Source organism: Phyllobates terribilis, unplaced genomic scaffold, assembly GCF_046119375.1.
Source record: "Phyllobates terribilis strain yellow unplaced genomic scaffold, ASM4611937v1 Scaffold_5__5_contigs__length_657084704, whole genome shotgun sequence".
Lineage (NCBI taxonomy): Eukaryota > Metazoa > Chordata > Amphibia > Anura > Dendrobatidae > Phyllobates > Phyllobates terribilis.
The window spans coordinates 288,568,163-288,595,953 of NW_027362765.1; the positions used below are offsets into that span (position 1 = coordinate 288,568,163).

General features: G+C 41.2%; 1 protein-coding gene across 2 annotated transcripts; it reads right to left on the minus strand.

The window, feature by feature from the left end:
* Window positions 1-1,396: 1,396 nt before the first annotated feature.
* LOC141272977 (uncharacterized) lies at window positions 1,397-27,183 on the minus strand. 2 transcript variants are annotated; one of them, XM_073684220.1, is made up of 9 exons: window positions 27,066-27,183; window positions 18,767-18,915; window positions 18,441-18,626; window positions 18,233-18,356; window positions 16,849-16,943; window positions 15,516-15,591; window positions 8,492-8,580; window positions 8,246-8,351; window positions 1,397-4,114 (listed from the first exon to the last, which is right to left on the minus strand). In XM_073684220.1, the coding sequence occupies exons 2-9, from the start codon at window positions 18,842-18,844 to the stop codon at window positions 3,024-3,026; spliced, it is 1,845 nt and encodes a 614-aa protein (XP_073540321.1). In that variant the 5' UTR covers window positions 18,845-18,915; window positions 27,066-27,183; the 3' UTR covers window positions 1,397-3,023. The 2 variants fall into 2 exon arrangements, with proteins under 2 accessions (XP_073540321.1, XP_073540320.1); XM_073684219.1 differs by having other exon boundaries at window positions 8,246-8,375.
* Window positions 27,184-27,791: the final 608 nt, after the last annotated feature.

A 27,791-nucleotide genomic window follows, 5' to 3' on the forward strand; every position in this document is an offset into this window, starting at 1 on the left:
CTATACATGTATGGCAGATGTCGGGAAAGGGTTTAAATATATAACTTGTTTTTATTTATAAACCATGCATTTATCAAATTGTGACGCATCTGTACATAACATTAGAACACACAGACCTATTAGAACCACCTTATCTGTGAATTGTTCATTAAAGTGCTTGGCAACTGTGTTTCGAATTCTAACAAATGTTCTAATTTGCCATCTCTCCCCCAATAAATTTCTAGGCAATAGGTTAGCGAGATGACGTGCTGTGCAATTCACCCAGTTAAACTTTTTTTGTATGTCCTGACACAATTATCTAATTAGTGAGTGGTGTGATGGTAAAAAGAGATACAACAGAAACATTGTCTTCATATAAAAGGACATTTACTCTTATATTTTATTAAATTTACTGTACTTTACAAAACATTTTATACTATACAGAGACGCCAAAATTATAAACTGTACTGATTGTTGGTACTTACCCATGCGGGATGTCTGGATAATACACTGTGTGCACAATTATAAGGCTTTTTGTAGATTAATTTTATTATGGAGCAACTACAGAGCTATCGATCAATCCAAAATGTTAATAAACCTGAATATTTAAGAAAGTAAAAGTGAGGTTTTGTCTTTCTTAGGAGACTATATATTTGTGCAGAATTATTGGGCAACCATTAGTGTACAGAATTATTATGCATCTAAATGAAAAACGTAAATTTTCCTATCTCAGTTGTTAAAGTGAGAATAATAACCAAATAACTCAATGTAGAAAAATACATTTCTGACATTTCCCTAAAAAATATCAGTGACCAATATAGCTGCCCTTCTTTTCAATACCAGTCATAAGCCTTCCAGTCATGGAGTCTATCAGTATCTTAAAGCGCACCTGTCAGCAGGATTGTGCTCAGTAAACTACATACACTGTCAGGTGGGCGACATTACACTGATTAAAATGATACCTTGGTTGATGAAATCCATCCTGTGGTTCTTATTTAATCTTTACTTTCAGTTTGGTGATAATGATATGCCCGTGCTTCGGGGTGGCCTGTGGGGGGGTGGAGCTCTATCTGATGCTCTGCTTACATATTCATCTGTATGCTTTTATGACAGGTTACAGACCCTTCACTAACCTGCCTCCTATTTAACCTAACCCCACCCTACTAGATGCATTATGTAAAATAGGAGGCAAGTCAGTGAAGAATCAGTGAGCTGTCATAAGAGCATCCAGATGAATAAGTAAGCATATTATACCAGATAGAGCCCCCCCCCCCCGCCACTCTGGAGCACGAGCATATCATTATCTCCAAACTGAAAGTAAAGATTACACAAGAACCAGAGGACAGATTTAATCAACCAAGGTATCATTTTAATCAGTGTAGTGTCACCTACCTGACAGTGTATGTAGTTTACTGAGTACAATCCTGCTGACAGGTGCACTTTAATCCGTTGATGATCAACGTTTTTGGCAGCACCAACCACAGCCTTCCAGACACTGTTCAGAGAGGTGTACTATTTTCCTTCACCATAAATCTTCCATTTAAGAAGAGCCCACAGGTTCTCAGTAGGCTTTAGGTGAGGTGAGGAAGGGTACAGGTCATTATCCTTTCATCTTTAAGGCCATTACTGGCAGCCAAGCAGTGGAGACTTCAATACATATGATGGAGAATTGTCCTACATTAAAATCATAGTTTCCTTGAAAGATGAAGACGTTTTCCTGTACCACTGCTTGAAGAAAGAGTCCGCTAAAAACTGGCAGTACGTTTCGGAGTTGATTAGGAGTCCATTTTCAACCCAAAAAGGTCCAACTAGCTCATCGTTAATAATATCAGCCCATAGCAGTATCATACCTCCACCTTTCTTGCTTCTGGGTCAAAGTGAAGGTCTTTACCCCTTACTGATCCAGCCACGTGCCCATCCATCTGGTCCCTCAAGAACCAGTCTCATCTCATCAGTCCATTAAACCTTTCAAAAATCAGTCTTCAGATATTTCTTGGTCCAGTCTTGACGTTTCAACTTCTGTGTCTTGTTCAGTGGTGGTTTGGTTTCAGCCTCCTTACCTTTCCTTACCTTGGCCATGTCTTTGAACACTGAACACCTTGTATTTCTGGAATATGACAGCACAGGAGGATAATGGCTTCCTGGTCGCTTCAAGTTATATTCTTCTGAAATCTTTGACAGTTAATGTGAGGCTTTTTGTTTCAACATGTTTTTCGTGAACATGTTGACTGTTTGCAACAAAATGTTTGATGGGTCTGTGCTGACACCTTAATATGTTAGCAATTTCTAGAGTTCTGCATCCCTGTATAAGACTTGTAACAATTTTTGACTTTCCAGGGTCAGTTAAATCTCTTTTTGCCCTATTTTACCTGAGAAAAACAAACTGCCTAATAATTCTGCACACCTTGATAAAGGGTGTTGTATCCTGAGTCCACAGCCTCCCTCATTACACAAATACACATCACCTGATCTGCTTCATCCAATAAGCATTCAGGTTTATACAGCGTGAAGTTGGAAAATCTGCATAAAAATGATGATATGGTCGAAATACTCACTTGCCTAATAATTGTGCACACAATGTAGAAGGACCAAACCAATTATTACACAAATTAACTAAAATACACTACTATAAACAGCACTAAAATGAAGCTGCAGTGACAGCGGTGCTCGTTTGTCAAATGAAAAAAACGAAAAACTTCTACTTGTCTCTTTAGGTTACCAATTCACAGTAAGCCAATCTATAACTGGTCTATGTCTATCCTTAGTGTGAATAGGATAATTCTGTTAATCAAAGTCAACAAACTAGTTTGCTAAGCTCTACCTGGAATCTGTCCACAGCCTTTTAAATTAGTGACCTTAGTGTCAGCCTTATGAAGGTAGTTTTCCTATTTGCTTTAGGTTTTTACAATTGTGTGTCTTTCTTGGAGGATTCATGATCCAGGGTTACATAAAGTTTCAATTATTCACTAGTCACCTCTTTATCCTTTAAAAAAATCACCACTCAATGGCTGTAAATTTTTTAGTAAACTAATTTCATGTTCTAATCATAAAGTTGACTTCTCTTCTATATGTTTTCTCTGATGATGAACAAGACTTGATTTCCTGGTAAAACATTTTCCACACTGAGAACACAAATACGGTTTCTCACCAGTGTGAGTTCTCTGATGAATCCCAAGTTTAACTTTAGTAATAAAGCATTTCCCACATTCAGAGCATAGAAATGGTTTCTCCTCTGTGTGAATTTTCTGATGGTAAGCAAGATCTGATTTCTGGGTAAAACGTTTTCCACATTCCGAACATGGATATGGCTTTTCACCAGTATGAAACTTCTGATGTTTAAGAAGGTTTGATTTCTGAGTAAAACGTTTCCCACATTCTGAACATGAATGTGGTTTCTCCCCAGAATGAATTCTCAGATGTTCAACAAGAACATATTTCTGGATAAAAGCTTTACCACATTGTGAACATGCAAATGGCTTCTCCCCTGTGTGAATTCTCTGGTGATCCCGGAGTGTGGTTTTACTAATAAAACATTTCCAACATTCTGAACAAGAAAATGGTTTCTCCCCTGTGTGAATTCGCTGATGTTCAACAAGACCTGATTTCTTTGTAAAACATTTCCCACATTCAGAACAAGTAAGTGCAAATGGTTTCTCACCTGTGTGGAGTATTTTGTGTCTGGAAAGAAATGAATTTCTAGTAAAACATTTGCCACATTCTGAACATGAAAACGGCTTCTCCCCTGTATGAGTCCTTTCATGCTGGTGGAGACCCGATTGACAGGTAAAACATTTCCCACATTCTGAACATGAGTATGGCTTCTCTCCTGTGTGAATTCTTTGGTGCACAAAAAGATTTGACTTTTTTGCAAACCATTTTGCGCATTCATCACATTGAAACATTTTAGTCCCTTTGTGGTCTGTACTTGGGATGGCAATCTGTGATTGATCAAGAGTAGGTAGCTCATTATTTGGGAAGTTAAAAGAGGGTTGATTTGTACTGTAAAGATCCAGATATCCTTTAGGGGCAATGACATTTTCTTCCAAAGAATGCTGCATGAGATTTTTGTCTTCTACTTTATGATTATTAGGCAATTCGAGAAAATTTCCGTCCAAACTGCTGCTGGGATTATTTGCTAAAATTAAAGAAAAACAATTTAATTTTTTTCACTATTGTCAAAACATAAACACTTTTTAACAATCGTATTCTAAAGCTTTGCTTAAAATAAACGTTTAATGCAGAAGGCTAAAACACTCGTCTTCACACTACTTAGTGTTGTACAACTAAGCGCAATATAAAATACCAATTTAGCCAATTTTAAAGTGGAAATCAAGTGAAAGTTTCCTGAACAGCCCTCTATTATTTTTCTTTTTTAAAGAGACCATAGGAATCTACATTTGCTTTTTTCACTTGAAAAAGACGCCGATACAGCGTTGAAACGCTTTGTGAATAAAAAGCCTTTTTATCATCATCATCATCTCTGAAGAATTGATTTACTCCAGCAGCGCAGCCCATGTAACGTGTTCATCCAACTGAATACTAGGAATCTACAAAGGCACAGGACACTTTTTCATTAATCAGGTGCAATGGCACAATCAAAACAAAGTAGGTAAACTGTTTGCATTCTTCACTGAGTCTGTTCAATTCCCAATCTATTTTTAATTAAAGTAGGCTAACCATATAACATACCCGGCTGCCCCAATGGCAATAAACCCTGTAGGAGACTTCCGATTAAAGAAGCACTTCAGGATTATATTTGTTTCCACGCAGGTTAGCCTCCCATTTTCTTCTCTTCATATTTCACTTAGCTTTTTTCTCATCTTTGCTGAGCTATGCATCAGCACATCAACACATGGACACTTAGAGACAGAAACACATCTGCCTGCTGGAAGGACAGTGTGATCATCTTTCTTTTTATGTTCCCTACAATCACGGGGGCTGAACTGTCATCATCTTTATTATTACTGTGATAGGAGCTGTCTAATTGTTATCAGTAACTGTGATGAGAGGGACTAATTACAGAATGAATTAAAAAATTTTTTAAAAACGACGAAACAGGAAAGAGCTATGATTCCATCTCCATACTTAAAAATCCAAAAATAGTATGTAGACATCTCTAACTAATATTATCTCATTTAAAGGGGAGGTCAAAGAAATTTTAATCTGAATCCCTATCTAACTGATGCCGTAATTTGAACAAATTTCTAATATGCTTGCACTAAAAATTCCCTACTGTTCCCCAACTACACTAACAGCTATTGTACTTTTTTTCCACCTACTTCCCGTGTGATGATGCTTCGTTTGAGAATCCCAGTGCATGCTGGGATATTAAAACGAAGCGTCATCAGAGCAAAGGCCAGAGGCTGCGGTTATTGTCAGAGCTCCTGAACCCTCCCTGAAACAAAGCGTCATCAGTGATGCTCATTATACGAGCTGGGCTAGTCCTTGCTCTTTCCCTGCACACTGTGCTATATGCACAATTACAGCACACGCTATGTGTTGCCAGCTCAGATCAGTAGTAACGAGCCGGTAACACATAGAAGAGCGCAATGTCAGAGTGCGGTGTTAGGGTACCTAGCATTCAGAGACCAGCGTTGCCCCCCGTAGTTTAGATTATGGCATCAAATAGATAGACAATACAAGTATAGCAATCTAACAACAAACTAACGGTGAACTCAACTATCAGAGCATATTAGACTATAAAAGTATGGACTTCTCTCATAAAAGAGCAATGGTGCTTCAAACCCCTTAAAGTGTAACCGTCGTTTCAATTTTTATTTTATAAATCAAATCATGAAAATAAGCTACTTTGTAATACTCTGCTTCTTTCTACTCCTGGGCTGATCTTTCACTCTCAGTTCATGGATAAAATCTGTAAAATTTGTACTGAGTGAAGACAGATTTTTACATTAATGAGACAGGCAATTAGAGTTGGTGCTTTTAGGATTTTATGGAGAGGGGAGGAGGAGAGATGAGCTAGAGGCAGATACAGACATACTCATTCTACTGTAAGTTCTATAGAACTTTACCTGAGAGTTGAGAATGTTGAGAATCAAAGCTCAGTCCAGGAGGAGAAAGTAGCATTTTTCTCTGATAACATATATTATAAAGTTACATATTTTCAAATGTATTATTGATTTATGAATTAAACAACTGAAACAGTTCTTTTGTTAACACCATTAACAGAATATAGGTAGCTTCTCCCTCTGTCTCTCCACTTCCCTCTCCATAGGATGTTCTAAATATCAACTGTCATCTCCCAGCGTCCCCTGGGCTGTGCGCGCGCCCCAGCGTCCCCTGGGCTGTGCATGTACTGCTGCATGTTCTTTTCAAAATTCATCGCCTGAGCTCCAAACCGATAAAAACTTGGAAAATCAGTTGCGAGTAGTATCATCACTACGATCTAACATCACAGCTGCACTAAAGAAAAGCATCACCAGCCATCACATTAGGGGTGAGTTAGTTAATTGTTTGACCACTGTAACACTGCTACTCACTTGGGAGCGATCTGAGATAACGCATGAAACGTTTCTATTTAAAAGTCCGGCTGTTTATTGCAGTCCTCATAAACCACATCACAGGAAACTTAAATACAGCTCTTGTACGGCACAAAATAAAACAAAGACCATACAATAGTTCTGGTTAGCCGGCCTGGCTTAGAGTCCATCTTCTGAGTCCTTTAGTAAAAGCACCCAAACCAGGTGATCTGCACACCTCCGTACACACAGACATGTGAGACAAACAGGCCTCATTTTACAAAGTGAACCACACCCAGGGGTGGAGATATGGTGAGCAGCCATCTCTCCCAACTCTTCAGATGCTCATAATCAACCTGTCATGGCTGATTAACCCCTTTTAGTCCTATATCTAGTAAAGCATTACTTCAGGTTGTTCAATAAAATATTAAGTTAAGAGTACCATGATTTTTGTCCAGGCCTATTTCATGAGTTTAATTTTTTTTTTAATTCTGTGGAAGCAGAAAAGCAATGTCTGACTTTAATTTATTCATTTTCATAAATTTTTATTTTATTATTACTTTTGTCAGATCCAAGTTATTTCTGTGACCATTGTGGGTTTTTCTTTCATTAAACGAGGGGTACCAACAATTTTGACCATGTGTGTAGCAGGATAAATTTCAAGTTAATAATTTTGTATGGTCCTCGAATTATGAAATAAATATCCAAATGGCCCCTGGCAGAAAAAAGGTTTCCCACCCCTGCTTTAATCAGTTCATGATCGGACCAATTTTTTTCTCAGTCGGATATTCAAATAAATTTGACCTCTTTTTTTCATGACACATGGGTCTCAATTTTTAAGCCATTTTTATATTCTTTTTTTCCTGATATCAGGAGAAAGTGTAAAGAAAAATAGGAAATAAGTGTCTGCGTATGTTTCACTTCTCTATTTTTTTTCACGACCATAAAGGACAACTAAAGACATTTTAAATTGTGTTCTCCTTTCCATATAAACTATTGGGGGAGGGGGGGGGGCATTTTAACATTGATACATTCTTTTTTGGGGGGGTGATTATCCTTGTAACTAAGGCTGGTATATTAGCCTTACCTATAGGGAAATTTCAACCTGAAGGCTGCATAGCAGAGATGTCTGGGTTTCCTAGGATCCAGCAGCTTCTGTTTCCTCCCTGCACCCATTGATCACATATTCACTGAGTCCAGTGGAGGAAGCAATGTAAGTGCATCCTAATCTATAAACACAGCACTAGTTAAGCACTGTGTATACAGAGATAGACAAAATAAACATGATAATAAACCAAGTCCATCTTCTCTGTGGGAAGTCTGGCTGTGTCTGACATACAACTTCCCTTCCCCACAGCTCTGCCGTCTTGTTAAAGCTGATTAGACTGCACTGACCTTTTATAACATCAATGCAAGAATATAAATGGACTGCCTGGGTCTATGGGCACCTCCATAAGTGTAAAGCAGAAGAGTAAAATTACCAAAGTGTTTTGCAAACATTATGAGAACTGTAACAATAAATAATTTTGCGCTACTGTTGTGTGTTGAAAAAAAGGGTAAAATGAACTGTTTAACTAATATCTGTGATTGTCATATGAGTTGTTACTATACAGTAAAAAAAAAACGTGAAAGGGACCGAGCACTACACCAGCGCTGCTGCACCTTCATACTCTGAGACCGTAGGGGACATTGAGGTCAGAAGCCCACTGATTGGGAATACCGTCTTCAATGTGACTTTTAGGTGGAGCTTCACTTTAACAAACCTCTCCAGTTAAATGGGCATTACTTACCAATACCAACATCTACTAGTGTCTTCTCCTCCTTGCATTGCTGGTCACCACTCACACGTGTCTCCTCTTCTTCAGCTTCTACTTTAATGTTAGTCACATCTTCTCCCTGATTTAAGGTGGAGTTTAAAGTCTAAGATTTTTATAAAAAAAACATCACACTCATTATGAGTACAAGAGACCAAAAAGATCCAGGCAAGCCCAATACATACTTGGTTACTTGGCATTGAGAGACTCTACTTCATCTACCTGATTATCTTGTAAGGCAGGAACATTTTCCTGTGGACAGTCCTGGGAATTCAGATCGGGAACATCAGGACATCTCTTACTGGATTCATCTGTCGGACAAACAGTAACGTTAAACCACATTGCCAAAGCAGTTGATACTAAAATATATTTAACAAATAATAACTGGTATAATTAAACAATGAAATGTATGACTTTTTTCATCTCAGTTTACTAAATATAGAAAGTGATTTGAAAAATCAGGCAATCTCATGAAAGAAATGTACTTTAGGTTACATGTATTAAAGGGGTTTTCACAAAACTGACATTTATTACCCATCCAAAAGGAGTAGTCTAGCCACTTGGGGCCCCACCGTCAGGACTCCAAAAAATCCCCAGACCAGGGGAGTTGAGTGAAATGGTGGTCGAGCATGCAAGGTGTCGCTCCTTTGAAAGTCTATGGGACAGACGTATGTATACATGCTCAACTGTTTTCCATGGGCCCTATACACAGAATCTAACCCAATGTAAAGGCCGGACAGCAGACACTATAAAGTTCTTCATAATTAAAGGGGTTTCAGGTTTTGGAAAATCCCTGTTCCCAGCAGCAGTTTGTATTGAAATAAAGCCCACAGTCGAAAAAAAAAAAAAGGCTATCTTTATCCATCCTCCTCAGCTCCAGTGCTGAGTCTACGCTGTTGACCTGAGGTTCTTTTATTGTCATCAGCACTAACGACAGTGCCACAGCCAATAACTGAGGAGCTTGGGTAGAACTTAGTTATCGGCTGCAGCTTTATCGACAAGAAGTCAGCGCTGCAAACAAAAACAGAGACCGGGGTGAGCGGAGGAGACTCAGTGCTGGACCAGGGGAGAGCGAGTAAGAAACAGTTTGCTTGCCTTTTATAAACAAACTCCAAGCAGGGAATAGGGGTATTCACAAACCGGAAACCCCTTTAACCCCTTAATAACATCTGACGTACTAATACGCGTCTGTGCCCTGGGACTTAAGAGCCAGACCCGTATTAGTACGTCATCGCGATCGCGCGCGCACACAGGCTGTGCGGGCGCGATCGCCGCCGGGTGTCAGCTGATTGTCACAGCTGACACCCGGTACTATGTGCAGGGAGCGGTCCTGCACCGCTCCCAGCACATTAACCCCCGTGATGCTGCGATCGAAGTCGATCGAAGTCGATCGCGGCATTGCGGGGGCAAGGGGAGGTGATCGGCGATACTCACCTCCTCTTCCGGCTTCCAGCGCAGTCTGCAAAGGCTTCCCGGGTGTTGCCATGACGACCCGATGTCGTCATGACAACATCCGGGTCACCAGAGAGCAGGAAGATTGCTTGGACATGCGCAGTGCATCTCCAAGCAATCTTCACACTGTGCACTTCTGACAGCCTTCATGGCATAGGGATGGTGCTCCATTCCTGTGCCATGCAGGCGATCAGAAAAAAAAAAAGTGAAAGTCCCAGAGTGGGACAAAGTAATAAAGTGTATAAACTGTGTGAAAGTGGGAAAAAAAAAAAAAAAAAAAGGGCAAAAATATTATAAAAAAAAAAAAAATAAATAATACACCAAAAATAAAAATATAATGTACCCATCAATAAATATTATTATAAAAAAAAAACAATAAAAGTACACATATTTGGTATCGCCGCGTCCGGAACAACCTGACCTATAAAACTATCCCACTAGTTAACCCCTTCAGTGAACACGGTAAAAAAAAAAAAAAAAAAACGAAGCAAAAAACAATGCTTTATCACCATACCGCCAAACAAAAAGTGGAATAACACGCGATCAAAAAGACGCATATAAATAAAAATGATACCGCTGAAAACGTCATCTCGTCCCGCAAAAAACAAGCCGCCATACAGCTCCATCAGCCGAAAAATAAAAAAGTTATAGCTCTCAGAATAAAGCGATACTAAAAAATATTTTTTTCTATAAAATAGCTTTTATTGTGTATAAGCGCCAAAACATAGAAAAATGATACAAATGTGGTACCGCTGTAAACGTACTGACCCGAAGAATAAAGCTACCTCATCAATTTTACCACACGCGGAACAGAATAAAAAATAAAAAAAAAAAACAATTCCTGAATTGTTGGTTTTTGTTTATTCTGCCTCCCAAAAATCGGAATAGAAAGCGATCAAAAAATGTCACGTGCCTGAAAATGGCACCAATAACAACGTCAAGTCATCCCGCAAAAAACGAGCCGTCACATGACTGTCTGCCAAAATCTGGAAAAATTATAGCTCTCAAAATATGGCGATGCAAAAACTAGATTTTACAAAAAATGCGTCTTTTAGTGTGTGACAGCTGTCAGTCATAAAAACCCCATATGATTCTGGCATTGCTGTAATCACACCGACCCGAAGAATAAAGTCGTCTAATCACTAATACCGCACAAGGAACGGCGTCAAAAATAAACTCTTGGGTTAGGATTGGGCTAGGGTTAGGGCTGGGTTTGGGGCTAGGGTTGTGCTGGGGCTAGGGTTGTGCTGGGGCTAGGGTTGTGCTGGGGCTAGGGTTGTGCTAGGGTTAGGGCTGGGGTTGGGATTTTTTTCAAAAGTAAGAAAAAAAGATGACGATATGGTGACTAGTGTTGAGAGCAAGTGCTCGCTACTTGAGTTTGCATCGGGTGCTCTGGTATGCATTGAGTATCGTGGGTATTTGAGTGACATGCTCGAGTCTCTGCCCCATATGCTTCGCGGCCAAAAAACTTTACGGGGATTGCCTGCCATGCACGAGCGATCCCCGCATGTTTTTTTTTGGGTGTCTAATAACCGTGAAACATGCGGAGCAGGGACTCGAGCATGTCACTCGAGCACACGCTGTACATGGTGCATACCTGAGTACCCGATGCAAACTCAAGTAGCGAGCACTTGCGCTCAAGACTAATGACAACTTATTCAATATGATGACCTAATGTAAACAAATAATGTGCCGTACCTTTGGGTTCAAAATGTTCACTATACACCTTAATAAAATCCTTGAGGGGTATAGTTTCCAAAATGGGGACACTTGTGGGGGAGCTCCACTGTTTAGGCACATCACGGGCTCTCCAAACGCGACATGGTGTCCGCTAACAAATTGAATGGAAAATCGGCTCAAATTGTTAGCGGACGCCATGTTGCGTTTGGAGAGCCCCTGTGTGCCCAAACATTGGAGCTCCCCCACAAGTGACCCCATTTTGGAAACCAGACCCCCCAAGGCACCTATCTAGATGCATAGTGAGCACTTGGAACCCCCAGGTGCTTCACAAATTGATTCGTAAAAATGAAAAAGTGAAAAAAAAAACACTTTTTCATTTTTATGAATCAATTTGTGAAGCACCTGGGGTTCCAAGTGCTCACTATGAATCTAGATAGGTGCCTTGGGGGGTCTAGTTTCCAAAATGGGGTCACTTGTGGGGGAGCTCCAATGTTTGGGCACACAGGGACTCTCTAAATGCAACATGGTATCCGCTAACAAATTGAATGGAAAATCGGCTCAAATTGTTAGCGGACACACATTGCGTTTGGAGAGCCCCTCTGTGCCCAAACTTTGGAGCTCCCCCACAAGTGACCCCATTTTGGAAACTAGACCCCCCAAGGCACCTTTCTAGATGCATAGTGAGCACTTGGAACCCCCAGGTGCTTCACAAATTGATTCGTAAAAGTGAAAAAAAAAACACTTTTTCATTTTTATGAATCAATTTGTGAAGCACCTGGGGTTCCAAGTGCTCACTATGAATCTAGATAGGTGCCTTGGGGGGTCTAGTTTCCAAAATGGGGTCACTTGTGGGGGAGCTCCAATGTTTGGGCACACAGGGACTCTCTAAATGCAACATGGTATCCGCTAACAAATTGAATGGAAAATCGGCTCAAATTGTTAGCGGATATCATGTTGCATTTGGAGAGTCCCTGTGTGCCCAAACATTGGAGCTCCCCCACAAGTGACCCCATTTTGGAAACTAGACCCCCCAAGGCCCCTATCTAGATGCATAGTGAGCACTTGGAACCCCAGGTGCTTCACAAATTGATTCATAAAAATGAAAAAGTGTTTTTTTTTCACTTTTTCATTATTACGAATCAATTTGTGAAGCACCTGGGGGTTCCAAGTGCTCACTATGCATCTAGAAAGGTGCCTTGGGGGGTCTAGTTTCCAAAATGGGGTCACTTGTGGGGGAGCTCCAAACGCAATGTGGCGTCCGCTAACAATTTGAGCCGATTTTCCATTCAATTTGTTAGCGGATACCATGTTGCATTTAGAGAGTCCCTGTGTGCCCAAACATTGGAGCTCCCCCACAAGTAACCCCATTTTGGAAACTAGACCCCCCAAGGCACCTATCTAGATGCATAGTGAGCACTTGGAACCCCTAGGTGCTTCACAAATTGATTCGTAAAAATGAAAAAGTGTTTTTTTTTTCACTTTTTCATTATTACAAATCAATTTGTGAAGCACCTGGGGGTTCCAAGTGCTCACTATGCATCTAGAAAGGTGCCTTGGGGGGGTCTAGTTTCCAAAATGGGGTCACTTGTGGGGGAGCTCCAAAGTTTGGGCACAGAGGGGCTCTCCAAACGCAATGTGGTGTCCGCTAACAATTTGAGCCGATTTTCCATTCAATTTGTTAGCGGATACCATGTTGCATTTAGAGAGTCCCTGTGTGCCCAAACATTGGAGCTCCCCCACAAGTGACCCCATTTTGGAAACTAGACCCCCCAAGGCACCTATCTAGATGCATAGTGAGCAGTTGGAACCCCCAGGTGCTTCACAAATTGATTCATAAAAATGAAAAAGTGTTTTTTTTTTCACTTTTTCATTGTTACGAATCAATTTGTGAAGCACCTGGGGGATCCAAGTGCTCACGATGCATCTAGATAGGTGCCTTGGGGGGTCTATTTTCCAAAATGGGGTCACTTGTGGGGGAGCACCAATGTTTGGGCACACAGCGGCTCTCCAAACGCAACATGGTGTCGCTAACAATTTGAGCCAATTTTGCGTTAAATTTGTTAGCGGACACCATGTTGCATTTAGAGAGCCGCTGTGTGCCCAAATATTGGAGCTCCCCCACAAGTGACCCCATTTTGGAAACTAGACCACCCAAGGCACCTATCTAGATGCATAGTGAGCACTTGGAACCCTCAGGTGCTTCACAAATTGATTCATAAAAATGAAAAAGTGTTTTTTTTTTCACTTTTTCATTGTTACGAATCAATTTGTGAAGCACCTGGGGGTTCCAAGTGCTCACTATGCATCTAGAAAGGTGCCTTGGGGGGTCTAGTTTCCAAAATGGGGTCACTTGTGGGGGAGCTCCAAAGTTTGGGCACACATGGGCTCTCCAAACACAACATGGCGTCCGCTAATTATTCAAGCAAATTTTACAATCAAAAAGTCAAATGGCGCTCCTTCCCTTCCGAGCCCTGCCGTGCGCCTAAACAGTGTTTTTTCCCCAAATATTGGGTATCTGCGTGCCCAGGGGAAATTGCACAACAAATTTTGGGGTCCATTTTTTCTTGTTACCCCTGTGAAAATAAAAAAAATTGGGTCTAAAGTAACATTTTTGTGAAAAAAGTTAAATGTTCATTTTTTTCTTCCACATTCAAAAACTTCCTGTGAAGCACCTGAAGGGTTAATAAAGTTCTTGAATGTGGTTTTAAGCACCTTGAGGGGTGCAGTTTTTAGAATGGTGTCACTTTTGGGTATTTTCTGTCATAAAGACCTCTCAAAGTGACTTCAAATGTGATGTGGTCCCTAAAAAAATGGTTTTGTAAATTTTGTTGGAAAAATGAGAAATCGCTGGTCAACTTTTAACCCTTATAGCTCCCTAACAAATAAAAATTTTGGTTCCAAAATTGTGCTGATGTAAAGTAGACATGTGGGAAATGTTATTTATTAATGCTTTTGTGTGACATATCGCTCTGATTTCAGGGCTTAAAAATTCAAATTTTGAAAATTGCAAAATTTTCAAATTTTCGCCAAATTTCCGTTTTTTTCACAAATAAACGCAAGTGATATCGAAGAAATTTTTCCACAATCATGAAGTACAATATGTCACGAAAAAACAATCTCAGAATCAGGGGGATCCGTTGAAGCGTTCCAGAGTAATTACCTCATAAAGTGACAGTGGTCAGAATTGTAAAAATTGGCCCGGTCATTAACGTGCAAACCACCCGCGGGGCTTAAGGGGTTAAGAAGGTGGCGGTCAAGTGAGTAGTCACAATAAAGTTACCCTGGCTCCATTCTTCTCTGTGCAGTTGCTGAAAACGTTGTTGCTTTCACAGGAGCGAGTGGAGCCAGTAAGGCTGTGTGCCCACAATGCGTTTTTGGTGCGTTTTTTGGTGCGGATTTGCTGCTCGGAAAAGCTCCAGAAACGCATTGCATACCTTATCCCATGACTTCCTATGACATTCTGCAAGTTCTGTGCACATGGTGAGGATTTTTTCTGCGTGGATTTTACTTGCAGAAAAAATCCGGACATGACCAATTCTTGTGCGTTTCTGCATGCAGTTTTGCCTATACAATGCATTGGAAAAACGCATAGCAAATATGCATGCAAAAACGCATGTACCATCCACATGCGTTTTTCTGCCAAGGAGATGCAGAAATGCTCAGGAAATGTTCTGCTTCATTTCTGCATCGTGGACACATGGACAAAAGCAGTCCTGTGATTACTCACATGACCTCTGCTATATGGAAGTGGTGACCGCTGCTGCTCGTGGGAAGCAGAGGGGTCTGAAACACTGCACAGTGGCAAGCAAGGGGGTTACTTATGATTGCAAGTAACTGTTTAGGGCAATTTATAAATGTCCCCACCAGGGTAGCCAACCCCTTTTAGCAAAATAGGAGAAAAATAATCATGCATAGATTTAATTTTCTAACCATCATACAAGTGAAAATGCACCAAAGGTGTGCTCCTTAATAAGTTTGGAGCAAATCAAGTGACCCCTTTATAATTAGACTAGAGTAACAAAAAATGCATAAGTAAAAGATGAGAGCCATTGTCTTTAGATGATGATGAGATGATAAATGTATCTTGGGACCCTCAAACCTCGTCTTTGCTTACACTGCTGTCCTACCCTGGTATACAGATCCTCTTTTTCATCAACAACTTCAATTTTAATATCAAGGAGATCTTCACCCTATAGACATAATAAAGAAAGGAAGAGGTCAAGTAAAAATACCTTAAAGGGTTAGTTAGAAACTAAAATGTATTTTAATCCTAAATGCCTATTTAATTCTATAATTGATTCTCTTTTCTAATATACGTTAATTTAAAAGATCCTACCAATCCCTCCCTACTCTAACTGCTTTATTTTTTTTACTACTTCCTCTTCTATGATGCTTCATTTGAGAATACTCAGTGCATGTTGGGATAGTCAAACATATCATTATTACACAGGAAGTAGTATAATAAAAAAAAGCATGTAGATAGATTAGTGAGGGAACAGTAGGGACTTTTTAATTCAAACATATTAGAAATGATTAGATTATGACATTAAATAGATAGGCATTTTGGATTAAAATAAATTTTAGTTTCGGACCACCCCTTTAAGTCTTGAAGTTAAAGGGGTTTCCCCACTAAGCTAAATCAGTCTAAAGTTATGCATGAGTTAAAAACAAACATATTTGCTCTCTATCCCGCTCTCCATCTTACTGTATTGATGTACATGGGAAAGCCGCAGTAAAACGTTTTGCATACTGGGAGGCGGAGGACTGTGCATGCACAATAGGGACCAACAATGAAGACTCACTGCTGGACCCAAGGAGAGTGAGAAATGAACAGGTTTTTTTTAGATAAAATAAAAAACTGCAGCCGGGTGACAAGGGTTTTCCAAAAAGAGAAACCCCCTTTAATCTAGTATAATAATTCCAGGGGGTTAGAGGAAATGTTTTAGCAACTATTCTACAAACTTAAAAAAGGACCTTTTACATTGCACTGGGGGATTGTTAGAGAATGGCTCCAAGTCGTGCCATACACAGTCTACCCATATTTCTGGAGAAAATAATTAGATCACACGGGGAAAACAAAACCTAAAATCTATTTTTTAGTCCTCCCCAAAATATTGGCGCATTATGTTATTTATTTTACTCACTTATATAGCGTCATTAATTCCACAGTGCTTTACAGACATTATCATCACTGTCCCCATTGGGGCTCACAATCTACATTCTCTATCAGTATGTCTTTGGAATGTGGGAGGAGACTGGAGAGCCTATGGGAAACCCACACAAACACAGGGAGAACCTACAAACTCCTCGTAGATGTTGTCCTTGGTTGTACATTTTTCATAATTTATGTGGAACACATTATGCAGCAACCTCTGCTAACGGGAAAACCCCTTTAATGATCTAATATTTGACAAGACTTTGATTTTATCCTGAACATACGGATCTACCTGAATAAACTGATGAATACTGCGACCTTCTGGACAATCCTGGGAATACAGACGGCCGGAACATCTCTCTTGTGAATTTTGCTTCCTGGATCCATCTGTAGGAAACACACCAGAACTGAATACATTCTATACAGTGCATGTGATGATAGATCATAACATTATAGACTAACAGTGGGAAAAAAAGGTGCAAAAATACTGCCTGCAAAAAAAAAGGGAACAGAATACAGACAATGGAATCCTAAAGCATTAAATGGGTTGACGGATACTAGTTTTTTATTAAAATGAAGCCCAGGGTCATGTAAAAGTAAGAACAGATACTCACGTTTTGAACCCCTACGGTTACTCCATAGCACTGCCTGAGTTTCCCGCTGGCTTCTTCTGGCTCAGACAATCACACTGTCTGCAGCGGTCACAAGATGTCTGAGCTGTGGGACAGGTAGGACACAGGCAATGCTGCACAGGAAAGGCAAGGGTCCAATAGGGTAGTATATGTTCTGTTTTTGGACTTTATTTACAAGACTCTGGACCAAAGAGAAAGTGCTTTGCCGATGTAAACAGCATAAACCGCTGAGCTCAGTGATTGCCTGCAGCAGAGATGTGCACTGTGGTCATGGCATCACTGCAGCAGTCAGTAAACACAGAATAGAGCAGCAGCGTCACAGTGCTGGACCGGGGGAGGGTCAATATCGCAATAGTTATTGTTTTAAACATGTACAAACCTTTAGACTAAAAAAAGGTGTATTTCCGGACAACCCCTTTAGTGGATCTGCAGCTAATGTCTAGGTGCTAGATACCATAGGACACCTTCAGAAGGACTGTGTCAAAACTGTTGACAGCATGAGAGGGACCTACACAATATTAGGCTTTAATTTTATATATAATCAATGTATGTACAGCTGATATTCATTTTCACTAAGTGGCAGGATTGCTTTCTAATTATTGATAGATTTCAGCTGGTGTGATGACTTTTCATGGCTTTTTGCACCTCTTTTTCTACATGTATTCAATACTTTTTTCCCTGTGTCATTTCTCATTATTACACATAAATTAATTTAAGGACATCTATGGTTTGATTTCCTTGCCTGTGTGGATTGGATGGGCTGCTACTGACATCTGGTGAGAATTTCATGTCAATAGCACCTATAGAAATATATTTACTTAGAAAATTGGTGACGTGTTCAATATCTATTTCACACGCTTTGTGTGTGTATGATGTATGTATGTACGTACATACATATATATATGCACATAATGGTGTGATGGTTTCAACTAGGCTGCCAGAATACACAAGTGACCACAATCTTATAATGTCAACTACCAAGATGATCACAAAAATGCCCCTAATAAAGTGCAAAAGGAATTTTTCTTCAAAGTTTCTTCTTACCCGGTGATATTTGGGTCTTGTCGTCCTCCATCATGATGTCCTTGTACAGATCCTTGTGTCCGTCTATATACTCCCACTCCTCCATGGAGAAATGGACAGTGACATCCTGACACCTTATAGGAACCTGACACACAATGATACATCATCATCCAGACACATCATCCCTTGTGTTCCTGTATAATGCCCCAGTATTCCCAGCAGATCTCACCTCTCCAGTCAGCAGCTCAATCATCTTGTTAACAAGGTCCAGGATCTTCTGATCATTGTTTTGCACTTGCTGCAATGAGTGAGGTGTAGGCAAGGAGACAGGGATTCTGCTCCATCCTTCTGACATGCAAGGATAGCTGGTATGAGTTAGACACTCGTCAGATGTCTTCCGTACTACCGTGTAATCCTGTGTATAAAGAGGAACTCTAAAAAGTTTTACTATGTATATTCCCAGTATCGCTCACCTCTCCAATCCTATATCTATGCTATAAGCAGAGAGGAAAGATGAAAGATGCACTTTGTGACATCATGCCTTGCATTACTCACCTCTCCCGTCAACAGATAGATGATCTCCAGGGTGAAGTTTAATAACCTGTTGGCAATCTTATTCTTGATCTGGTCCATCCTCAGTGGTTCAGTAACAAAATTTAGGATTTAGGATGGGAATAGGAAACATCAGCTTGAGGGTTCTTATGCTGTAGACATTTTAAAAGGAAAAAAAACAGCTTGTTAAATTTATACAAAAGAAAGCTTAAAGGGTCATTGTTATTTCAATAAACATATCTCCATTTGATAGCCAGCGTACTAAATAGCAAAATTGTAAATCACTTATTTTACAGAAAATGTTTTCTTACGCCTGTAAAAATCCCTAAAGCGTGAGCCACAAGGTGACTTCCTCTTCTCTAATGTGCTACCCACAGCCTTGTGTGAGGTCAAAGCCGCCTCTAGTAACAGGGTAGCCTAGATGAATCACATGAAGAGGGGGCAAGGCTTATCTTCTTCTAGCTGTCTATTTCTGGACATAGAGAAGATAGTGTCTGGGGATCTGCCCTTCATTCACAGCTTAGCCATAATCCCTCTCTTCTCCCCCTCCTCAATGTCTGCACTGTCCACAACCTTTGCTCCCCACATAGTAATCAGTAAAATCAGACTGCAACCACTGCCAGGCTAGCTCTGGTCAACCATCACAACCAACTTTTTGACTCTTCACCCCTCCCCCATACACCGTCAGCGACTTTTAGCAGTAGCTCACAGATTTCACTCGAAACCCAACCACTCAGTGTGCATTTGTGTCTCTCCAAGCCCAATATCAAAGAGGTCAAGAGGCTGTGCCTGTAAAACCCTTTGAAACCTTCAGACCATAAAATAAGAGGGGCTGCAGTAGAAGAATTGATTTCTTATGTGGACTTGGTTGGAGGGGGTCCACCAGCGAGATTCTCCTCCATCTAACTACATAGATGCTGTGTTTGCTTTTGGCTTTGTTCATATAGGAGTTTGGAGTTATATGCGATCCCTGTTATTGCCCAGAGATATTGGCTGTTGTCCCTTTTGAAAAAACACTACACATGGCATGGGAAACTAGCGCGTCATGGAAATGGAAATTGCTATTCACAGTGACATCACTCAAAAACTTGTGTCAAGAGGGCATTCAGGTGTGGACTTCCACAGCCCCACTGAGAGAGTCCAAGGCTGGAAGCCACAAGGAAAAACCAACTGATGGAACATCACAAGAATCCAGTACAACCCCTGGCAAAAATGATGGAATCACCGGGCTCGGTGGATGTTCATTCAGTTGTTTAATGTTGTTGAAAAAAACAGATCACAGACATGGCACAAAACTAAAGTCATTTCAAATGGCAACTTTAGGGCTTTAAGAAACACTAAAAGAAATCAAGAAAAAAAAATGTGGTACTCAGTAAGGGTAATTTTTTTTAGCCAAAGCAGAGGGAAAAAATTATGGAATCACCCTGTAAATTTTCATTTCCAAAACTAACGGCTGCATCAAATTAGATTTGCTCGTTAGCCTGCATGTAAAAAGGAGTGATCACACCAAGTGGACTGACATGAATCATGGCTCCAAAGATGTCAATTGAAACAAAGGAGAGGATTATCAAACTCTTAAAAGAAGGTAAATCATCATGCAATGTTGCAAAAGATGTTGGTTGTTCACAGTCAGCTGTGTCTAAAATCTGGACCAAATACAAACAACATGGGAAGGTTGTTAAAGGCAAACATACTGGTAGACCAAGGAAGACATCAAAACGTCAAGACCAGAAACTTAAAGCAATATGTCTCCAAAACAGGAAATGCACAACAAAACAAATGAGGAACGAATGGGAGGAAACTGGAGTCAATGTCTGTGACCGAACTGTAAGAAACCGCCTAAAGGAAATGGGATTTACATACAGAAAAGCTAAACAAAAGCCATCATTAACACCTAAACTACAAAAAACACGGTTACAATGGGCTAAGGAAAAGCATTCGTGGACTGTGGATGACTGGATGAAAGTCATATTCAGTGATGAATCGCGAATCTGCATTGGGCAAGGTGATGATGCTGGAACTTTTGTTCGGTGCTGTTCCAATGAGATTTATAAAGATGACTGCATGAAGAGAACATGCAAATTTCCACAGTCATTGATGATATGAGGCTGCATGTCAGGTAAAGGCACTGGGGAGATGGCTGTCATTACATCTTCAACAAAGTTTACATTGATATTTTGGACAGTTTTCTTATCCCATCAATTGAAAGGATGTTTGGGGATGATGACATCATTTTTCAAGATGATAATGCATCCTGCCATAGAGCAAAAACTGTGAAAACCTTCCTTGAAAGAAGACACATAAGGTAAATGTCATAGCCTGCAAATAGTCTGGATCTCAATCCAATTGAAAATCTTTGGTGGAAGTTGAAGACAATGGTCCATGACAAGGCTCCAACCTGCAAAGCTGATCTGGCAACAGCAATCAGAGAAAGTTGGAGCCAGATTGATGAAGAGTACTGTTTGTCACTCATTAAGTCCATGCCTCAGAGACTGCAAGCTGTTATTAAAGCCAGAGGTGGTGACCCAAAATACTAGTGATGTATTGAAGTGTTCTTTTGTGTGTTTGTTTTTCATGATTCCATAATTTTTTCCTCAGAATTGAGTGATTCCATAATATTTTCCCTCTGCTTGGTCTGAAAAAAAATTACCCTTACTGAGTACTACATTTTTTTTCTTGATTTCTTTTAGTATTTCTTAAAACCCTAAAGTTGCCATTTGAAATGACTTTAGTTTTGTGCCATGTCTGTGATCTACTTTTTTTCAACAACATTAAATAACTGAATGAACATCATCCGAGCCCGGTGATTCCATAATTTTTGCCAGGGGTTGTAGATATGATCAAGTGACTGCTTCAGGCACTGCAGGAATGGAGCTCTGTACAGTATCAAGGAAACATTAATACTAAATCTTAATTCTATATTTGTTCAATTAAATGTTTTATGTTCTCAGTAGACTCATTCTTTACGTGATTGTGAGAACAAGCCTGATGTTACGATTTTACAACAGTAAATTTGCCATTACTAATTAACAATCATTTATTAAAGAGTCAGAGTCTGGAAAGGTAGAGGAGTCAGAGTTTTTGGCTTGCCAACTCCACTGCCCTGCTTTTGAGATAAAACCCTCACTCACATTGTCTTTTGAAGTTCACGCCATCAGACTCTTCCATCTATTCTCTCTACAAGTGGTGACTGTGACCTGCCCTCTGTGAAAAACCCAGCAGGTTCTGGATCTCTTTGCAACATGGCTTCATCACTTCTCATCGCTTTGATAAGTTTTGGTTTGTTTTTTTTTAGAATATTTGGGAAAACAACAATAAACCCATCAGTAGCACACACCCTATTGCAGTTCCTTGAGGGCAGCGTAGGAGTGACTGGTTCTATAATTAGGCTGTGTGACCACGATGCGTTTTTTAAGGAGTTTGAGCAGCGGCAAAGACGCTGCAGAAACGCTTAAAAAAACGCATGGTAGAAGGCCTGCCACGTTCCCCAATGATAATCCGCATGTGCTGTGCACATGCTGCGGAAATTTCCGCTGCGGATTATCATTGCTGAAAAAAAATGCAGCACTACCAATTATTTTGCGGAAGTGCTGCGTTTTCGCCGCCATTGACTTGCATTAGAATGCATGTATTCCGCTTCACTAGAAAAGTACATGCGGAATACATGCGTTCAATGTGCGGATGGTACCCAGGTCTAGAGGACAGGAGACTCTCCTCCGAACCTGGGTACCACAGAAAACTGTAAAAAAAAAAAAAAAAAAAAAAAAGAATAAAATAAAAAATAAATATATACTTACCTTCTGGCGGCCCCCGATGCGCTTCTCCTCTCATGCCGGCAGATCGCGATGGACTGGAGGGCCTGCGCTGACGTCATAGTCATGTGACGGGTCATGCGCCAGTGACGTCGGCAGGTCCTTCAGTGTACCGCTGCCGGCAGCCGGGACCGAGCGAAGCAAGTCACCGGGGGCCATCAGAAGGTAAGTATAGATTTATTTTTTATTTTTTGACATTATCTCGGGTCACACTATATAAATCCATGCCGTTTGCTAAATCGCTTGGAAAGCGCTTGTCACCCGCATGCGGAAATGCATGTGAAGATCGCTTCACATCCGCATGTGCCTGGCAGGAAAAACGCATGTGCAATCCGCATGTACAACCCGCATGTACAACCCGCATGTACAATCCGCATGTACAATCCGCATGTACAATCCGCATGTGGTTTTTTTCTGCCAGGGAGATGCAGAAACTCTCAGGAAAAATCCGGAGCATTTCTGCATCGTGGGCACATAGCCTTAGTGTGATTTGGTTTATATATTCATGTTTCCTACATCCGGCAGCTAGTGTAGACTAGGCTGGAGACTGCTGGTCGTATATTCACACACACACACACACACACACACACACACATACATACATACATACATACATACATACATACATACATACATACATACATACATATGATACACAGTACAGACCAAAAGTTTGGACACACCTTCTCATTTAAAGAAATTTCTGTATTTTCATGACTATGAAAATTGTACATTCACACTGAAGGCATCAAAACTATGAATTAACACATGTGGAATTATATACTTAACAAAAAAGTGTGAAACAACTGAAAATATGTCTTATATTCTAGGTTCTTCAAAGTAGCCACCTTTTGCTTTGATGACTGCTTTGCACACTCTTGGCATTCTCTTGATGAGCTTCAAGAGGTAGTCACCGGAAATGGTCTTCCAACAATCTTGAAGGAGTTCCCAGAGATGCTTAGCACTTGTTGGCCCTTTTGCCTTCACTCTGAGGTCCAGCTCACCCCAAACCATCTCGATTGGGTTCAGGTTTGGTGACTGTGGAGGCCAGGTCATCTGGAGTAGCACCCCATCACTCTCCCTCTTGGTCAAATAGCCCTTACACAGCCTGGAGGTGTGTTTGGGGTCATTGTCCTGTTGAAAAATAAATGATGGTCCAACTAAACGCAAACCGGATGAAATAGCATGCCGCTGCAAGATGCTGTGGTAGCCATGCTGGTTCAGTATGCCTTCAATTTTGAATAAATCCCCAACAGTATCACCAGCAAAGCACCCCCACACCATCACACCTCCTCCTCCATGCTTCACGGTGGGAACCAGGCATGTAGAGTCCATCCGTTCACCTTTTCAGAGTCGCACAAAGACACGGTGGTTGGAACCAAAGATCTCAAATTTGGACTCATCAGACCAAAGCACAGATTTTCACTGGTCTAATGTCCATTCCTTGTGTTCTTTAGCCCAAAAAAGTCTCTTCTGCTTGTTGCCGGTCCTTAGCAGTGGTTTCCTAGTAGCTATTTTACCATGAAGGCCTGCTGCACAAAGTATCCTCTTAACAGTTGTTGTAGAGATGTGTCTGCTGCTAGAACTCTGTGTGGCATTGACCTGGTCTCTAATCTGAGCTGCTGTTAACCTGCGATTTCTGAGGCTGGTGACTCGATAAACTTATCCTCAGAAGCAGAGGTGACTCTTGGTCTCCCTTTCCTGGGGTGGTCCTCATGTGAGCCAGTTTCTTTGTAGTGCTTGATGGTTTTTGCAACTGCACTTGGGGACACTTTCAAAGTTTGCCCAATTTTTCAGACTGACTGACCTTCATTTCTTAAAGTAATGATGGCCACTCGTTTTTCTTTACTTAGCTGCTTTTTTCTTGCCATAATACAAATTCTAACAGTCTATTCAGTAGGACTATCAGCTGTGTTTCCACCAGACTTCTGCACAACACAACTGATGGTCCCAACCCCATTTATAAGGCAAGAAATCCCACTTATTAAACCTGACAGGGCACACCTGTGAAGTGAAAACCATTTCCGGTGACTACCTCTTGAAGCTCATCAAGAGAATGCCAAGAGTGTGCAAAGCAGACATCAAAGCAAAAGGAGGCTACTTTGAAGAACCTAGAATATAAGACATATTTTCAGTTGTTTCACACTTTTTTGTTAAGTATATAATTCCACGTGTTAATTCATAGTTTTGATGCCTTCAGTGTGAATGTACAATTTTCATAGTAATGAAAATACAGAAAAATCTTTAAATGAGAAGGTGTGTCCAAACTTTTGGTCTGTACTGTAATATATATATATATATATATATATATATATATATATATATATACACACATACACACATACATATACACACACACAAAAATAAAGGGAACACTCAAATAACACATCCTAGATCTGAATGAATGAAATATTTTCTAATTGAATACTTTGTCCTGTACAAAGTTGAATGTGCTGACAACAAAATCACACAAAAATCAACAATGGAAATCAAATTTATTAACCAATGGAGGCCTGGATTTGGAATCACCCCAAAATTAAAGTGGAAAAACACACTACAAGCTGATCCAACTTTGATGTAATGTCCTTAAAACAAGTCAAAATGAGGCTCAGTATTGTGTGTGGCCTCCACGTGCCTGTATGACCTCCCTACAACACCTGGGCATGCTCCTGATGAGGCTGTAGTATTGTGTGTGGCCTCCACGTGCCTGTATGACCTCCCTACAACACCTGGACATGCTCCTGATGAGGTTGTGGATGGTCTCCTGTGGATCTCCTCCCAGACCTGGACTAAAGCATCCGCCAACTCCTGGACAGTCTGTGGTGCAAGGTGACATTGGTGGATGGAGCGAGACATGATGTCCCAGATGTGCTCAATCGGATTCAGGTCTGGGGAACGGGCGGGTCAGTCCATAGCTTCAATGCCTTCATCTTGCAGGAACTGCTGACACACTCCAGCCACATGAGGTCTGGCATTGTCCTGCATTAGGGGGAACCCAGGGCCAACCGCACCAGCATATGGTCTCACAAGGGGTCTGAGGATCTCATCTCGGTACCTAATGGCAGACAGGCTACTTCTGGCGAGCATATGGAGCGCTGTATGGTCCTCCAAAGAAATGCCACCCCACACCATTACTGACCCACTGCCAAACCGGTCATGCTGAAGGATGTTGCAGGCAGCAGATCGCTCTCCGCGGCGTCTCCAGACTCTGTCACGTCTGTCACATGCGCTCAGTGTGAACCTGCTTTCATCTGTGAAGAGCACAGGGCGTCAGTGGTGACTTTGCCAATCCTGTTGTTCTGTGGCAAATGGAAAGCATCCTGCACGGTGTTGGGCTGTGAGCACAACCCCCATCTGTGGACGTCGGGCCCTCATTCCACCCTTATGGAGTCGGTTTCTAACCGTTTGTGCAGACACATGCACATTTGGGGCCTGCTGGAGGTCATTTTGCAGGACTCTGGCAGTGCTCCTCCTGTTCCTCCTTGCACAAAGGCGCCCTCCATGTCTCCTGGTGTACTGGCCAGTCTCTTGGTAGCACCTCCAGCCTCTGGACACTACGCTGACAGACACAGCAAACCTTCTTGCCACAGCTCGCATTAATGTGCCATCCTGGATGAGCTGCACTACCTGAGCAACTTCTGTGGGTTGTAGAGTCCGTCTCATGCTACCACGAGTGTGAAAGCACAACCAACATTCAAAAGTGACCAAAACATCAGCCAGAAAGCATTGGTACTGAGATGTGGTCTGTGGTCCCCACCTGCAGAACCACTCCTTTATTGAGGGTGTCTTGATAATTGCCAATAATTTCCATCTATTGTCTATTCCATTTGCACAACAGCATGTGAAATTGATTGTCAATCAGTGTTGCTTCCTAAGAGGACAGTTTGATTTCACAGAAGTTTGATTTACTTGGAGTTATATTCTGTTGTTTAAGTGTTCCCTTTATTTTTGAGCAGTGTATCCAGTGAGAGCCACTTGAAGTCACTTAATTGCTCAGACTTGGGGTAAAGTAACTGTGTTTATCTGCCGATGTGACTGAGGTTTCCAGGGTTTGGACCACATCGGAATGTGGTAATTTTACATTTAAGGCGTTGACCGGTGAAATTATCACCAAAATACAGGATAGGTGATAAGTGGGGGTCTGACTGCTCGGCAAAAGGTTAAAACGGTTACCCCTGTCAGTATGGTGCGGCAGTGCACATGCTTGACCTGCGCTCCATTCATTCTCTACGGGACTGCTGATCTCTGCACTCAGCTTTTTCCGGCAGCCTCATAGAGAATAAATGGAGCAGTGGTGACACTTTGTAACGGGAATAAAATGCGAGTCCCAATGGTGAGAAACCCACAGAACAGCAAGCTACATGCAGGTGAACACATATTTAATACGGCTCTTTTGAGCGAGTGGAGTCAAATGATCCAGATCACCAAAAGAGTCAGACTGCCCATCACTAGGATAGACCCCTATACAATACACACAGCACAAAACCCACCAGTGACTACAGGGCATACGACCTGAACTTCATATGTAGCTGCTAAATGGTGACAGCAGGACCTGCCGTGACGTCACATCACATGACCAGTGCTATAGGATAGTAAGGGAACTTAGTGACTGCAGGACCCGTGCTGTGGTCATGTGACATCAGAAGGCGGAGCTCAGCAATGACAGACTGTGCTGGGAGTTGTGCCTTCTTATTCCTCCCTCACTGCAATGCACACTGATATCCCACAATAACACCGTGGACGTGCTGGAAGTTGTAGTACTTTCTCCTAATACCTCCTCCCCTTAATGACCTCTCAGACCCCAAACCTACAGCCTGGAAATACTGGGTCTTGTAGTTTTGTCTTCCAATTTTATATAACATACACATGCTGGGATTTGGAGTTCTGGCCGCATCTCAGCAGTTCCCTTATTGCACATAACCCAGATGTACTGGAACTTTTTAACCCCCTATATCTTGTCATATACTGGTATTCTCAGATATGTTGCTGAGACTTGTAGTCCTATCCTAATATGATCCTCACCCTTTTAGGTCCTCCACTTTTCCATAACAACCGTGATATCCTAAGACTTGTTACTTTCCTCATTTCCTCGTATGATGATGGGGCTGGTTCTTTACGTCAATAGGATTGATTTTCTTGTCTTTTGGTAGGAATATGACCAGATCCGGAAATAGAGATAATCAGATTCACAAGACCCTGGTCCAGCTGCCACTTCG

Coding starts and splice junctions, on each gene's coding strand:
- LOC141272977 (XM_073684219.1), bottom strand. CDS start 18,844: ATGGACCAGATCAAGAATAAGATTGCCAACAGGTTATTAAACTTCACC. Junction 18,357..18,440: donor TTGAGCTGCTGACTGGAGAG/GTGAGATCTGCT, acceptor ATTGTGTGTCAG/GTTCCTATAAGGTGTCAGGA. Junction 8,376..8,491: donor CTGCCTTACAAGATAATCAG/GTAGATGAAGTA, acceptor TAAAAATCTTAG/ACTTTAAACTCCACCTTAAA.